Source organism: Hyaena hyaena, unplaced genomic scaffold, assembly GCF_003009895.1.
Source record: "Hyaena hyaena isolate Hyena2069 unplaced genomic scaffold, ASM300989v1 scaffold_349, whole genome shotgun sequence".
NCBI classification, from domain to species: Eukaryota; Metazoa; Chordata; class Mammalia; order Carnivora; family Hyaenidae; genus Hyaena; species Hyaena hyaena.
Genome location: NW_024080982.1, coordinates 1,492,198 through 1,510,075, shown reverse-complemented (window position 1 = coordinate 1,510,075; position 17,878 = coordinate 1,492,198). Strand labels below are relative to the sequence as shown.

General features: G+C 36.3%; 1 protein-coding gene across 1 annotated transcript in view; it reads right to left on the bottom strand.

The window, feature by feature from the left end:
* The window catches only part of USH2A (usherin), a 231,186-nt gene that overhangs the window by 20,047 nt on the left and 193,261 nt on the right, over window positions 1-17,878 (bottom strand). Inside the window, exons 16-19 of the mRNA XM_039249900.1 lie at window positions 13,761-13,919; window positions 5,701-6,195; window positions 4,403-4,672; window positions 2,640-2,809 (exon numbers count right to left, since the gene is read on the bottom strand). Of these exons, the coding sequence (XP_039105831.1) occupies window positions 2,640-2,809; window positions 4,403-4,672; window positions 5,701-6,195; window positions 13,761-13,919 (1,094 nt within the window). The remainder of the gene's footprint in view (window positions 1-2,639; window positions 2,810-4,402; window positions 4,673-5,700; window positions 6,196-13,760; window positions 13,920-17,878) is intronic.

The window sequence follows — 17,878 nt, the reverse complement described above, 5'->3', positions numbered from 1 at the left end:
GTGGCCCCAGGAAGGTGACTCTAAAATTATATTTTGGAGCTGGCTCACTAACCAGCAAGCTGGCAAAGAGAACCTCATTATAGATGGCGGCCCCTAGCACATTCTAGTGAAGCTCTTAAACTCATTAGTGGTGAACTGGGATGGCTTACAGAGCAAGAAAAGTTTACTGGTTTAGTGGAACTGGAAATTATATGGACTACTTTGAGGAAAGTAATAATTATAAGGACTGGGGAATTACATGGCTTCTGCTGGGTGCTATTAATGCACTGAAGAAAGACAAAGAAGATTTGAAATTCATCAATCCAAAGCAAACTGTGATACCCTCCTTGGTAGTATTGGCTCTCCATATTAATAACATCCTATGAAAGGAATCAGAGAGGGGCATCTCAGTGGCTCAGCTGGTTAAGCATCAGACTTTGGCTCAAGTCATGATCTTGCAGTTCATGGGTTTGAGCCCTGCATCAGGCTCTGTGATGACAGCTCAGACCATGGAGCCTGCTTCAGATTCTGTGTGTGTGTGTGTCTCTCTCTCTGCCCCTCCACCACTCACACTCTGTCTCCATCTCTTTCAAAAACTGAATAAACATTAAAAAAATTAATAAGGAAAGAATCAGAGAATCAAGAAATGGCAGGTATATTGAGGCCTTGGTACATATTATGTGCTCCAAACAATGAGATATCAAGTTTTTGATAATCAAGGGGTCTGCCACATCAATAAATTGTTTAGGGGTCCAGAAGCCTGAGATATGCTAGGATACCCCTTCCAAAATAAAGGTCAACTTATTGCATCTTGCACTCACCACTAGTAAGAAGGAAACAGAATGTCTGGCAGGCCTTCTTAGGTTCTGAAGAGAGCATATTCCACATCTAGGACTACTATTCTGATCAAGTTACTAGTAATGTGCGGTGCTCCCAGCTCTGAGTGTGCCCTAGAGCTGAAATGGATTTTTCCGCTAGTCAAGGTCAAGGTTGTTTTGCAAGCAGCCAAGCAACTTGGGACATAAAGTCTATCAGAGCCTGTGGTACTAAAGGTGACTATAGTGGGAAAAGATGCTGTGAGACATTTACGGCAAGCTCTCAGAAAGAGAATTACAAGGTAGACTCACAGGATCTGGAGCAAGGGCATATTACACAATGGAAATTAAACACTATTTGCTAGACAGCTCCTAGCATGCTATTGGGCCTTGGTAAAGGCAGAGAACCTAACAATGGAACATCAAGTGCCCATGCAGTTAGAGTTACCTCCCATGGGTTGAGTTCTGTCAGACATCCCATGTCTTAAGGAAGCCAAGGAAGTTTAAGGAAGCTGAGGAAGCCCAACAAATTCATCATAAAATGGAAAGGGATAGCTGGTAATGGGCATAAGAAGAGCCAACGCTGGGCAAGCAGGTTGTTGGGACCCCCAGGCCATCCACCATTTGTATACTCTTAGCTCCATCTCAACTCAGACCTATCACTTCTTGGAGATCCCTCAAGTGCTAAGAGAGCAGAAATGTGATTTGGATCACAGATGGGTTGTCTTAGTATGTGGTTGCAAGTGAAAAATATGTGATGGCTGCTCTATAGCTCCATTCAAGGATGGTCTTAAAAATCAGCAGTAAGAAGTCCTCTTGATGATCAGAACTTCAGGCAGCGCACCTTGGCTTCAATGTTATGCGGAAAAGGAAGGGTCCAAAGGTAGAATACACCAGAACTATATGGCAGTGACCTGAATGTATTAGTCATGAGCATTAAAAAGGAAAGACCAGAAGATCAGAAACCAGGAAGTATGCAAAAGAAGAACTTGGATAGGATGATGGGAGAGATAGTTATGTGTGAAAGTCTCTTTATATTGTGTTAATGCTAACAAAGAGCGTCTTCCTCAGAAGAGGCGCTAAACAGCCAAGTACACAGAATGACTTGTCCAGTTAACATCAGCCACCTCTGTCATTGGCCACCTTCATGCTGATAGAATAGACCAATGGAGTACATTATCCACATCATAAACTCGAAGGAAAGAAGAGACTCTCACCCTCCAGGATTGTTATATGCATATCAATTGACTTAGTCCATGTACCCAATAGAGCCTTTATAAGTTAGCTATGACTATTATTCTCATTACTGCTAGCTAGAGTATGAATTACTAGTAGACAATATGTCACTGTATATCCCAAAACTTGAACATGTTAATAACCTTTGCTATAAGCTGTGATAATACATTCTTGAGAATTCTTTTCTCTCCAGAAACAGAAATATACAAAATGTACAGATAAGACATTCTTATCAATGTTACTTATATTTTCAAAAGAAAATGTATATGGTATAAATGTCAACGGAATGTGGGTTGGTTAAATACATTATTGTCTGCCCAAATAATGTGGTGTTACATAGCTACTGAAAGTTGGCTTCTTACAAGATATATGTTCAATGTAAAAAGCAGATTTTATTAAACATTATATCTATTTTGTTTTAATACATGCTCATATTAGAAAAAATAAGTGATATAAATATACACATGTACACATGATATTCTATCAAGAAACAAATGCTCCACTTAAGGAATCTAGAAGAGAGAATTCAGTCACAGAATTCTGCAAACTCAGAAAATATCAAAATGAATACGATTCAATTTTGAAAGGACTTTATTCAAATAACAATACCTGTGACTGTGCTGCCGGAACAGATTGGTGAGATGATTGTTCCGCAATCATGTTGATCTTATACCCCGTAACTTCTCCTCTTGTTACATTGTCTGCTGGCTTCTCCCAGGACACATTCAGGGACGACGATGAAAGTGGGAAGACGGAGGGAGGGGTCATGAACGCCGGCACTATCAATGACAATTACAGCAACCAACAATGAATGCCATTACTTACAGGTTTCGGAGTAAATTCATACATGTATTCTAGTCTCTGACATACCCCTGTTCCTTACATTAATGCCCTGATTTCTAAAAATCAAAGGATATACTGGTATTTATAAAAGCTACTCCTTTTTCATGTTTTCTGCAAAGATATTCTCCATTTTTCTTTTACCAACAAAGGTATTTTCCATTTATAAAATAAAAATCACATAGGAATTTGCTTATGTTCATGAAGATAACTAGTAGATTATTTGGGGTAGAAAGTCATAGGTCTTATGAAGCATTTGAAAGAAGAAGTCATCAAAACTGAGTCTTAGTCCACAAAATCCAGAACAATGCAGTGACACACTGGAGTTCTAATGTAGAGACGTATTTCACTGTGCCACACCAATATAGCTTGGACAATATTACTCTTCAGAAAGGGGTGAATCTAAAATGTTCTACATAACCCCAAAGAAAATTTTAAAGTTGTCAATAAATCTTGATTGAAATGTTCAGAGTACATACACACATACATTCTTCCCCTGCCATCCTTGAGATCTTAATATGGATTTTAAATGTGCTAACCAAAGGTGTATTATCAAAGGACCTCATTGCACGTTCAGGAGCCAGTGACCCATAAGATTATGACGGTCCAGTATTGCAGTTTCACCCATTACTTTTCATTTCTGACCTTGATTTCCCCCTTCCCGAACGCCATGGCTCATCACTTGTGCTATCATGGCACTATTATTTGTCCAAGATGGCTGCTAGTCATTAAGAGATGCTAAAGCACAATGCACATTTTATTCATGAAATGATTCCCTTGGACATCAACCTAAAGCTACTCTTATCCTCCCACAGTCTTAACAGAGCCAATTTCAATCAGGACTTGGGTTTTTTTTTTTTTTAATATCCAAAGATTCAAAACATAACAAAAGTATATTTTGTGGTTAAAGGCTCATGATATTTGAAGTGTTTTTAATGTAAAGAGTAAGGGGGAGGGTTAAAAATCTCTCATTTGTTGTGGTGAAGATATCTTAAGAAAATTGAACATTTCATTCTCCTTACCATATTGCCAACTACTTATGCTTACAGTTGCAAATTACAGAGTTTGATATCCAAGATTCTATCGTTAGGTACTATCTAGTACCTACACTATTGGCTTTGGAGAGAGAAATAAAAACAAAATGGGATTTGTGACTTTGGTAACAGCTATCTCTTTCACTGAACATAAAGTGTGCTGAATTTGGAACAAGATAGGACATATGGCCAACCTACTTCAGGAATGGAAACTGGTTGTTATTTTTGGCAAACATTCCCCAAAGACTATAACGACAGTTCCTTTTCCCTCTTGAAGTAATAGCTCAGCCATTTACTTTTTTCCCCCTAAAACTCACTGTAAGTGCTTTATGACCTTGAGTTATTTATGTAGCCAACCAATATATTAAATTTTTCCTTGGCCTATATAAATTTATAATTCTTGCTTTTAGCAATGTTCTTTAGTGCTGTTGACTTTCATTTGGGGCAGTATTTTTATTTGGGAGTCTTAAATGTAGAACTCAAAGCATTTTTCTTCACCTGATTCTCCCGTTCTTTCTGAAGTCCAGGCAGATGATACACTGCCAGCCATGTTCACAGCTAAGACTCGAAACTCATACGTGGTATATGGCTCCAATGCAGTGATGGTGGCAGCTGTCTGAGGAGGTTTTAATGCATTTTCATTGGCTGATTCTCCAAATGGGTGAGGACTGAGCCAGCCACTGCTCTGAAAAACTCGACTTTCTGCTGACATGGTCTCTCCATCAGATCTCAATCTTTTCATGTATAGCTCATATCTTATTATCACTCCTAGAAAAGTGAAGCATGGAACCAAGAAGACTCATCAGACAAAGTGACACCTTGGGGGGTGGGATGGGTGTAGTTCAGTTAAAGAGTCTGGCTTTGCATTATTCTTCTTACTAGATTACCTGTTCACTCCTTTGATAATCCAGATGATGAGATTTATAAAAGACGACAAACTGATGGATAGGTGAATGTACGAAGTACCGCTAAAAGACATATTCATGTAAAAACAAACCAAAAGGGAATGCATAAACATGAAACAGCTATAACTTATTATGGGTAAATTCAATCCATTGCAGAGTGAATGGCCATAATTTCTACTAAGAATTGCTTTTTTGGGGGGAGGGGTGTAATTTGATTACTGCACCTCTCCAATTCGTATACTTTCAAATTAGGGATTTTAATTTTATTATCTGTTTTACACAAGCGCCACTTAACATAAATATTAGAATTCTAAACTTAATTTCTACCTATTCTTATCAAGTAACTTTAAAAGTCTAAGAAAAAAAGGTTTTGCCATAGTACATACATGATATTAATTATTAAAAATCTATGAATTTGTATCTAGCCTACACAACCAAGGGTTCGATTGTATGAAAACAAAAAATTAAATTAATGGAGTTAGCTAGCTTATATACATATTTTTGGTATTCTTTTATATCCTTCTCTTAAGAGAGAAAATTTACTGCTTATGGGTGCCCTAGCTCTGACACAGTCAAATATAATGCATTTCATAAGTGAGTTTCAAATTAGAAACATCATTTGTGTTGTGACAGATGTCATTAAGAGCAAAGATAATATTAGCCTTTTAAGGGGCAATTTAAATGAATGGAATTTGTTATTAGATTAAAGAAATATACTTGTCCTACGAACCAGTCCAAAGAGTGTCTAATATCTTTAGACCATCTCAATTATTCTATCTTATAGTTACAAAAACAAACATAATTGCCAGACTCTTACTGCACAGTTCCAAATGCCTAGATTCTCATTCATGTTTTGCCCCAGACAGGGAAATCTAAGCCTTGGCTTCCTACCGTTTGGTTCCTTTGGGGGAGCCCATTCAACATGGAGCTCTGTAGAACTGATCTTCCGCACTTTTGGTGGACTCAGCCTTTGGGGAGGTGCCTGGGCTGTGATCACTGTGAGGGGTGAGCTGTGTAAACAGCCCCCACTAGTACAAGCCTGTACAGAGAAATGGTACTTGGTGAATGGAACCAGATTCCAGATATTAGCTGAGGTTTCATGACCTTCATAAGGAACACATGGCTGAATGCCATCTAAAGGAGCACAGGACAAAATATACTTTTCTATAGGACCAGAATTATTTGAAGGTGCAGTCCAGGTAAGTGTCACGGAGTCGGAGCCAATAGGAATGATATAACTTAAGTTCAAGTGTCCTTCTGGGACCCCTGGTTTCGTCCTATAAATGACAGGTGCACTCTCTGTTGAGCCATGCACACTGGCAGTCTCGATGTAATAGGAATACGAAGTGTATGGTGACAGGTCAGTGTCTAAGAAGTACTGAATATCTGAAATTAAAAAGAAAAAAAAGAAGAAAATTGTTACATTTCACAAATTAGTAAGGAACTATTTGCAACTGTTTTCCTATTTACATAACTTAATTACATAAACCATACAATCTGCTCTTTTGAGCAAGAGTATGGTTCATATATTTAAAACTGAAATAAAGCAAATACTGATTACTTTTATTGTGCAGTATAAGTGCCTTTTGTAATGAAGAATATTTAGAAGGCTGTTTAAACTCTTGTTCTTTATATAATATGGTGTCTTTTTTATATAAGAGAAATTCCTGGCAGCTCTCTGAAACAGAAATAACAGGTTTTTCTTCTATGTAATCTGTTTGCTTGTTAAACAATATTGCACTAAACCAAGGGCTGGTCAACTGCTACCACAGGCTACATTTGTCACCTGGCCAATAGCATGACTAGAACCTTCCTGAATTTATGACCCATAGAAACTGCGAAATTAGAAATGTTTATTGTTGGTTTGAATTGCTAAATTTTGCAGACATTTGTTATCATCAGTGGACAATTTACATAAGAGATGTCTGGGCTTTTAAAAGATTAAAAAGATAGGGAGTGGACATTATTAGACGTGTGCCTGGAATCCCATTCCAGGGGACAGAAAGTGTACTGCAGAACTGTGACAATTACAACATGACAGCTAGCCAAGGAAAAAGGTGTACGGGTTCCAGCTCCATTGTTGCGAAGGAGGCGATGAAGGGCAGGTGTGAAACTGAGAGGCTATAGACTGAGGGCTTATATAAGCATACACTAAAACATATTTTATAAGACCATGGTCCCTACTCAAATTCTTGGTAAGCATTTCTTCAGGAAGCATCTAAAAGTATTGATGTGTCATTTATAATAGGAAATGTTGAAGTAAATTAAAGTGGAATTTAACGGGTTATAATATTTTAATACTAATTTATTACATTAAGAGAATTTTAATATCACATAATTATTTAAAAACTTAGTGTTGAAGGCCATGTAGCAACATGGGAAAAAATACAGAATGCAATAGTGCATATATGTCAATATTATTAGGAAAAATAAACTGGGGTGCACACTACTCCAGAAACTTTCCAAAATGAAGTTAGGTATCATACTAGAATGCTGGAATTGTGATATTTAAAAAATTTCTTTTGAGATTTCTTCAATGGATACGACACTTTTATAAGAAAAAGATCTACCCTGGGGGTGCCTGGGTGACTCAGTCAGTTAAGTGTCTGACTTTGGCACAGATCATGATCTCACGGTTTGAGGTCCAAGCCCCATGTCAGCTCTGTGCTGACAGCTCAGAGCCTGAAGCCTGCTTTGGATTCTGTGTCTCCCTGCTCATGCTCTGTCTCTCTCTTTCAAAAATAAATATTTAAAAATTTTTAAAAAGGAAAAAGATCTACCCCAACGACAAAATCACTTAGACAAATTATTGCACATTATGAGTTTCCTCTTTGGAGCCACTAATAATAGTAATAACTAAATGCACTGATGAATTTCTTTCCAAGTACGCTTAGTATCAAATTTTTAAAAATGTGTTCTCATTGATATCTAATTCTGGTCTCCTGAATAAGTGGGAGAATATTATGAGAATTCAGGTTTCCCTGGATATGAAAGAAAGAAAATTAGCCATAATCTCCCATTACTCTCTCTTTCTCTGTATGTGTGTATGTTAATTATATATATTTAAAACATAATATGTATAATTTATATTTTATAACTTTATAAATATAAAGATATAGTTTATGAATATAACTATATTTTATAATTTTTAAAAATTTATAATTTTATAAATATGTTATATATAGTATTAATACATATATGTACTAATATGTGCTAGTACATACACATAATGTGCATATGCCCTTCTCACGTTTTAATAGTTTAATAAATTGTCTCTTTTTGACACTAGACTTAACACTCTGGGAAGCCGAGATCACGTCTTCCTTACTTGCCACTGTTTGTAGTACACAGTGGAATCTCAATAAATATTTGTTAAATCAATCAGTAAAGTTGATGCATAAAATTTACTAGGCTTCTTTAGAAAATGTGATATCCTTCATTAGAAGAATTTGATGATTGATTTACTATATCTTTCCAAAAAAAGTGATTTCCTGGACTGGAGGAATGGGCTTATATATTGAGAGTAGCTGCTAAGTAGTTTTATTCTATCAATTATTTAAATAACTACTACATTGGTTTTTAATATATTACCTGAACTTCATACTTGTTGCTAATAGCATAGCATTGTTATCATAGTTGAACGATTAGGGAATTTGTCTACCATAGCCATGTTATAGGTACTATTACATATATTTCGGCACATAATAATAAATTCAATAAATATATATTAAAGTTATCTATATCCCACATGAGACTGTTTAAAATATTCAAAATTTTTGAAAACAAAAAGATCATTGAAGGCTAGGAAATGATGGAAAATATTCTGTTTAACATGTCAAAAGCCAAAACCTAAAAAGCAAAAATAAATATCAATGCTAAATATTCCAAGACACTGGCATGTGCTTAAACTGGAAGTTGGAAGACATATAACCTGATGATATTTAAAAAGTTCAGCACATACTTGATGGTTATAGCATTTGAGAAGTGGAATATAATCCCAATAGATCAAAATTTAGAAGAGCAGTCTATTGGAGTGCCTGGCTGGCTTAGTCGGTTAAGTGTCTGACTTTCGCTTGGGTCATGATCTCGCGGTTCGTGGGTTCGAGCCCCGCGTCGGGCTCTGTGCTGACTGCCAGCTCAGAATCTGGAGCCTGTTTCAGTCTGTGATTCCCTCTCTCTCTGACCCTCCCCTGCTCATGCTGTCTCTGTCTCTCTGTCTCTCTGTCTCTGTCTCTCTCTCTCTCTCTCTCCTAGAAATAAATTTTTAAAAAAAAAAGAGCTGTCTATTTAGTAATTTGAATAATGACAGAATTAAGATGGCAGCATATATTTGATTAAAAACACTATATAAAAAACATACAGTATTAACTAAATAAAAGCAATTGAAAGGGTAAAAACAATTCTCTTTAATTCTGTCATAACAACAATAAAATAACAGGTTTAAAGAACTTATCTCAAGCAGGCTGCGCTCCTTAGTTAGGAGAAGGATTATCTCTATCTTTAACTCTGAGCTGGGAAAACTGTTCTCCTACCACAAACTTCTGCACATTTGGGGCAACATTCAGAAGTCTTCCCTCAGCACTAACGCACCATCTCAGCTGGTATATACGCTGGCTTGGGGTATGTCCTAACACACCACCCGTGAGAGCTACCCGGACCTGCTCAGGTTTCCTGAATGAACCTTATTTTCTCCAACAACTTCTCTTCATGCCTTGTCACCTATAGTTTTTTCCATGAAAATCATTCTTTCTCTACTACAGTACCTGGCTAACCTAGCTCCTACGTCACCTCCTGACTGCAAAACTTTTCATGGTTCTCAGTCTCTATCTCTGATACCATAGTCATGGTTACAGTACTTTCTTAGCCCTCCAGTCTACTCTAAGTAAACATTTAATATATACTATAATTTTGTTTTACTGTTTATCCTCCTTCTCAATAATGAGAACTGTTCCTTCCATCTTTATATTTCCAGGAGTTAGCAATGAATAAAATTTCATTGAGTAACAGAAGGAATAATTTTTCTAAATATTTTTCTAGGAAAGAACACTGAGAGCCTTATACAAACAGTTACTTGTCATCCTCTCTTCTGGGTTTTTTTCCTCATCCTCTCCCTATATTCTCTGTTTGTCTCTCTCAGAGTAGCTGAACCATCTTACCACTTGTTACATTGATCTCTCGATGTAGTACGGAATAACAAATGATAACAATATGAAAAGTAGAAATGAAATCAAGGATAAAATGTATCCTTGTCTGAAATTCCAAGCTACATTAACCTCTTTAGGCTATGCAAACAATGGTCAGTTGTGCAAGTATTCATCTAGTTTCTTTGTGAAAGGATTTTTTTTATTTTACAGTAAACATGTAAGGGCTATTTCTCTACTCATGGCATCCCAAATGAATAATGATTTAACTTTGAAGTTGGGAAGAAAGGGGGAAAACAGAACATGCTTAGATCAGCCCATTGACTTTTCTCTCTCCTAATCTGTCTTCCTGCGGGAGGGAAGGTCTACTCTCCAATCTGTCTTTTATCAGTAATGAAGATTATTTTTATTTTTCATTTCCACCTTACTGATGCCTAGGTCTAGTTTTCTTTAGGTTCCAAATTCCACTAGGAAAACATAATATGATTTATTGGCCACTCCCTAAAACTGCAACACTATCAAATGAGTATTGTTTCCAATGATAGCTGTTCTCTTCACACCTATGACATGGAAAATGCCTATGAGCAAACCAGATTGACACTACAGGGGAGATAATATTAGGTGCTGATTATGTACAATTCCCAATGTGCTTACCTGACCTCTAGATCTTTCTCTTCTAGGTTTGAAAGCTGGTTATGTACAAGCTTGTGAAGGTGTAAATTTTGCTTATTTTTGGAAAGTTTATTATTCAGATACTTTAAAATCATTCTACAATCAATTAGTGTGCTATTACTAATAACAAATACTTTGCAACCTTTAAAGATAATAATACATCAGTGTGTCATGATCTTAGGTTGGAAATAACTGTCCTAGAGAATCCCATAGTACATCAAGAAACTAGGAAAAGTTTTTATTCTAACAAGGAATTCTATAATGGTCTCAACCAAATGATCAAACTTTCTCAGAAGGCAACACTATTAATTTTCTTTGAAAAGTTCAATGATTCTCCACCTATAATTCCAAATGCCTTTATTTAACCCAAAGATTTGTGTTCATCCGACTGAATATAAGTACTGTTTCCTTTTCATATTGCACATGCTATCCACACACTGGAAATAGAGTAATAAACATGAGGATATTATTAGAACGATACAAGTTCTGACAGCGTTAACCAATTGTTCTTACTGTTCAAATGCCATCATGCAGATAATTTTCACATCATTAATTATAGTGATTGTCAAGAAATGCCAGAAGTGGCATTTTTTTAATGAAAAATAAGGTTTTAGGAAATAATACCTCATTTAATAGGATTATATAAATGTCTGATTAGTGAATGAGTACACATTTATTATGTAAGAAACTGTTATTTGGATTCTATATTAGTACAATCATGAAAAAGAGCCAGAGTGTTATACGATCATGTAATGGTCTATAAAACAGATCACAGTATGTTGCTATAGAAAACATGCCAATGGATTGAAGGGTGTAATTGAAGTTGAAGTCTATTGTTGAAATTAAGCTATATGGAAAATAGGGTGATCCTAATTCACAATTTTCAGAAATAATCCAACCCCTAGGACTGTCATCTTCAAAATTACTTTCAATATTTTTATAACTCTCTCTTCCCCTATCACAAAAGTTTAAGTTTCAGGACACCTGGATCATGCTGATATTTGGAAGAAAATAAACATTCTAGTAGCAGGTTTTTGGGATGCTTTGCCAACATGGCAGATGTAGACAGATGTTCATTTCCCTTTGCAATCTGCACCATGAAGTTCAGAGTTTCCATTAACTTCAAAGAAGAGCTGGAGTACTGGAGAAACATTTAGCATTAATAGAAAGTGCTGGACACAGGCATGTAGGTGTCTGTCAGGCAGAATTAAGTACAAAATGTGACCTACTGTAGTGTATGCTGTACAGAAGTTTTAGAGCCAATCACTATGTTAAAACAAGGCAGCCTCCTAACTATTTTAAGGAAGATTATGGAACTTCAGGGCACCTACAGAGCTTTACATACTTGTCTAATGAAGTAAGCAAGTTAAACTAGAATTTGGAAAATTGGACAATAAACAAAGAGAACAAAATGGGAACGAATTAGAATCACTGTTCCAATGGCTTTTTTAACTAGTTTCTCAAACTAGCTCGTAACTATACATGACTAGAGGAAAATATGAGAGAAGACAGAGCTGAAGGATGTAAAAATTTCTATTTGTTCATTCTGGCTTTAGGGAAACTGGATCTAAAGCATCTGCATAGGGGCGCCTAGGTGGCTAGGTTGGTTGAGTGTCCGACTTTGGCTCAGGGCACAATATCACGGTTCATGGGTTTGAGTTCCACATCAGGCTTGCTGCTGTCAGCCTGACAGTGCAGAGCCCACTTTGGATCTTCTATGCCCTTCTCTCTCTGACCCTCCTCTGGCTCATGCTCACTCTTGCTTGCTTGCTCTCTTTCTCTCTCTCTCTCAAAAAATAAATAAAATTAAAAATAATTAAAGTAAAAACATTTTGAGTAAATCTTTTTAAAAAAACAATGTGTCCCAATAGTTTGATTTCTATAAGCTCCTTTGAAATCCTCATAAAAATTACAGATGCGAAGATAGTCCTCATGGCTTCTTCACATTCTGCCTTTTTCAATTTAAGTTCATGTTATATTCTATCTCTATGAAAATGGCAGCATATGCATAAAACTACAGTGCTTGCATGAACATTCGTACTCTGATTCCACTTTTTTCAAGTCTAGTTTTTACCTGAGAATTTTATTTTTTTATTTTATTTTTAAAAAATTTTTAAATGTTTTATTTACTTTTGAGAGAGATAGAGACAGCGTGAGCAGAGGGCGTCAGAGAGAGAGGGAGACACAGAATCCGAAGACAGGCTTCAGGCTCTGAGCTAGCTGTCAGCACAGAGCCCGATGCGGGGCTTGAACCCACGAACCATGAGATCATGACCTGAGCCGAAGTTGGACGCTTAACCGACTGAGCCACCCAGGTGCCCCTAACCTGAGAATTTTAAAAGCTGAACCCACATAATAGAAATATTTAATAAATTTTCTGTAATACTATGCCCAGAGAACACTATAGATCAGTTTGTTGTAGTCTTCCAGTATTTCTACACATTTTTAATGAAAATATAAATCATAGATTATATATAATATCTTTTATTACATCACACAATGCGTCACAGACATCTTCCATTAATTAACATGTAAACTAAGGTATCATTTTATAGGCAATCACGTCCTAAAATTCACTTAACAAGGTACCAGGATTCTACTATACCATCTATCACAATTTATAGAAAGTTTTTTGAATACCTGAGTATTTCCAATATTTTCCTTACAAGTAGTGTATGTTTTAACATACTTTGTATCTGTTTATGACTATTAATTTAAGATAAATTTCCTAAAGTAAATTTGCTGAGTCAAATGGTATATAAGAGGATGTTTTTCATACATTTTAATCATTTATCCTACATGAAAAATTGTGCCAATGAACTTACACAGATATTCCAGCAGTTTATGTAAGTTCTAACTACTCCATATCCTTATCAATGCTGGATAGAGTAATTTTTTTTCATCTTTGAGAATTTGATAAGCATTAAAGGCTTATCAGATAAGAAGCATCTCATTTTTATTGCATTGTTTTGATTACAAGGAGACTGCTTCTGAGATTTGTAATTCTGTCTCTGCTTGAAACATTCTCTGCTAGACACAGGAAACCACAACAACAATTATCCTCAGTGTCAAAGATCTTAACTAATATATCAATTCTCAGAATATTATATCTTTCTATCATCAAACCTTTAAACTTACTGTATGGGTATTGATCTTCAGTTGTGTAGACTTCAGAACTATCCCTGAATAAACTGTAAGTAAGCCAGTGGGCATTTGGAGAATCAGGTGGACTCCAGGAGAGATTGATAGCAGAAGAACTTTGAACTTGTCCTCTGGGTGGAGGTTGTTGAGATGGAGCTAAATTACAATGAAGAGAGAATTTATTAGCAAAGGCAATCAATAAGCACACAAGTAAACTGAAGTAAGATATCTAACAAAAAGGTCTTTCTGATTCAGGATTACTTTATCAAGAAGACATGTGGTTTACCAAGACATTAATAAACAGAGAGTACACATCATGAGTTCTCTAAAACAAAGCTTTTTATCTATGGGCATAAAACAATTTTGTAGGTCAATGCAGCTGACAAACATAGTTGGGGTGGGGCGAACCACAAAATTTATATTAAGCATTTCTGTCTGTCTGTCCATCCGTACTTCCTTCCTTCCTTCCCTCTTTCCTGATTTCCTTCCTCCTTCCCTCCTCCCTCCCTCCCTTCTCTCTCTCTTTCTTTTTTGAGAAACTATCCAAGCATGCATAACATTTATTTTCCACTTAATTTGAAAGTTGACATAAATAATTTATGCTGAAACTTGGAATTTAAGCGGCATAATTTTTAGCTTTTTCAAGGGAATTTTTCCATTCCCCTAAACACATATGCCTCATCCTGCCTCACAGAGCAAAATCTAAAAGAAAGAATAATAGCTGGTAATGCAAATACCTATGTATGACATGGATGTTAAATAGTCTAAATATTAGCAAGAAACAATTTGAATGCATTGTGTGAATATACCCACTCCTGTTAGAGGTGCATTGATTGTTACAGGTAATATGATTGCTTCCATCAGGCACATAAGAGCGTTCATCTTATGATATTTCATATAATGTAATTATACACTATACTTTAGTGTATATTTAGTAATATATAATGTAAGTATACATTCTATAGTGTATATGATGTAAGTATACATTCTATAGTGTATATGATGTAAGCATACATTCTATAATGTATATGATGTAAGCATACATTCTATAATGTATATGATGTAAATATACATTCTATAGTGTATATAATGTAAGTATATACTATAGTGTACATTTAGTGATATTTTATATAATGTAAGTAAACACTATGAAAACACTGTCTCCTATCATTCTATATTTTCCTTAGTCTCCTTATTTTTTTCAATGTCTCCCCACTCCCAGAATATATAAAGGTAAAGGAAAAAGAGAATATCTAATTATTTTTTTAATTTTTTATAGTTTATTTATTTTGAGACAGAGAGAGACAGAGCACGAGCAGGGGAAGGGCAGAGAGAGAGGGAGACACAGAATCTGAAACAGGCTCCAGGCTCTGAGCTGTCAGCACAGAACCCAAAGCAGGGCTCAAACCCACGAACCATGAGATCATGACCTGAGCTGAATTTCGACACTTAACTGACAGAGCCACCCAGGCACCCCCTAACTATTTTTTAAGGACAATCAGCTAACAGCTTATTTATCCCCTTCTGGCTTAACAAAATGCATTATCCTCCATCCATTTAAAAAAGCACATCTGAATCAGACTTTTTCATTAAATAGGATATCAAAGGTACAGATTGCTGTGTTATCTTAAAGCCATTAATATTTTTGTCAAGAAATTTCAAAAAATCATGTGATAACAGTAGAGCTCCTTTACTATCCATGTTAGAGGTCCTCAGGACAACCCCCAGGTTCAATGACTCACTAGTAGGACTCACCAGACTTATCATAAAGTCCTACCTGTGGCTAAGATTTACTACAGCTAAAGGATAGAATATACTCAACAAAGGGAAAGGCACATGGGTAAGTCCAAGGGAACCAACCACAAGATTCCAGTCACACAGGACACGCCTAATCCCCCCAGCAATGTTAATGTTTTGTGAAAACATGTGAAATGTTGCCAACTAGGAAAGCTCATTAGAAACTCAGTGCCTAGGGTTTGTACTGGGGGCTGTTTATGTAGACAGCCTCTGTCAACATGAATAATCCCCAAATTCTAGATTTCCAGAAGGACAACAGGGTTAAGCATAAACCATTGGGTCAGACAGAATTTAAGAGATAGTGAATTTAAGAGACAAAATTTAAGAGACAGTGAGCCATTCTAACTGTTCTGGGGATGGAGAGAACCCCCAGATCCCAGACAAAAGTTAACTTTGTAATCAGGTTTTTCTACAGATAAGCAGTCAGACCCATTATGTTAGCTTTTTTTCCTGACACACAATCCCTAGGTTTTTAGTATTTTTTAATGTTTATTTTTGAAAGAGAGAGTGACAGAATGCATGTGGGGGAGGAGCAGAGAGAGGAAGACACAGAATGCAAAGCAGGCTCCAGGCTCTGAGGTGTCGGCACAAAGCCCAACACAGGGCTCACACCCACAAACCATGAGATAATGACCTGAGCCAAAAGTAGGACACTTAACCAACTGAATCAGTCAGGTGCCCCACACAATCCCTAGCTTAATGGGGCATAGTACTCAGGAACAGAAAGGGCTGTATGAAGAGCATCACTTGAAAGGTTCTGTGGCTACTCGTGGTAGGATACAACCAGCTTAAGACTAATTCAAAACTGCTCCTGAACTGAGACAAGAAGCTGAGGATTAAATATTCCAATTTCTCTCTCTGCTAGCCCTCCAGCTGACTGGCAGGCTCCTATGAGCAGCCAAAGCCAATCAGAAGTCAGAGGGTAAGGGAGCCTACTGATACAGACCATACAGAATCTTGGTGGAATAGAGTAGGGAGGGAGTGAAGTATGGAGTAGTAAAGTGAAGTTATCCTGCATACCAGGCAAAGACTTTCAACTAAGAGCTATTACTAATTCATCAGTATTCATGAGGGATACACTCCACTTTAAAGACATGGTATAATCCAATAATAACATTTTAAGAAAGTATTTCAAGAGCACTGAATTTGAAATATACGAAACTCCATATATTATGCATAGGCTTCTTAAAGACAATGTCTCTAATCCTAAGGGAGATAATATTGATGTTATATTTTTAAAGAAAAAATATTCAAACTAGATACACTCTCACTCTTTCCTTTTATCTTGTTTTTCTTTCTTTGGAATTTGCACTGTTATATTAAAACTCTAACTGTCCATCTGCCTAGTTAGACATAGGAAGAGAGTAGTACTGATCTCAAAATGACACAGTGGTCCAGGAAAAGAGAATGATTTTCAAAAAGTATCTTATATTTTTGAATTCAGGAATTTGTCATATTTGATATGGTCATTTGGATTGTTTGAACACTGACAGTGCATTTGATCTGTCAGTGATTTTTAATTTAGGCCTCTACATCCTGTTGTCCTTGGAACCACAAAGATTCACAAACTGTCTCATTTATAACACACTCAGAGAGCCTTGTAATCTATGGCAATTGAATATTTTTAGTGTATATTACTAACTACATCTAAAACTCTGCATGCTATCAGGAACACAACAGATTTCAGAGTTAAAGCAATCAAAACTGACCTTCAGACTATTTTCTAAGACAGGGAAATACTTTTGGGACAACTGGGAGAAAAATGTTTCCATCCCCTGTCAAAGGGTATAGGAAATAATTTGCATTACTTGAAAATTTCCTTAGCAACAAACATTCATGTACACAAATACACAAATCGGCTCTTTCAAACATGTAAAGTCGATTGCTTATTCTGACCATCTCTGACCATAGTCTTGTCCAACTTCACGGTATAGATGTAGAGTGTCTATTTGACCTTGAAATGAGAATGTTCATAGACCTGAAGGCTTTGATGGTTCATCACTACTTGGAAAAATAATACTATGAAATCTTCCCCATGAGGTAACCTGAATTCACCCTTCTGTTTGCTAAAAGGGAATTCTGAGAAAACGGTCACATACTCATTTATCAAAATTGCCAAGCAGGATCTTTGCACATCCAGGCTCTCTTTTAAGGAAGGATAGTATAATATTGTGACTACATCCATTTGTTTGGGAGTCATGAGTTTTAATCTTGGCTTAGGCACTTTGGTAATTGTATGATTATAGTCAAATTTTGACTAGACTCTCTGAATCCTTCCTCATCTATAGTAAGGGGAGGATTATCTACTGCTCAGGATT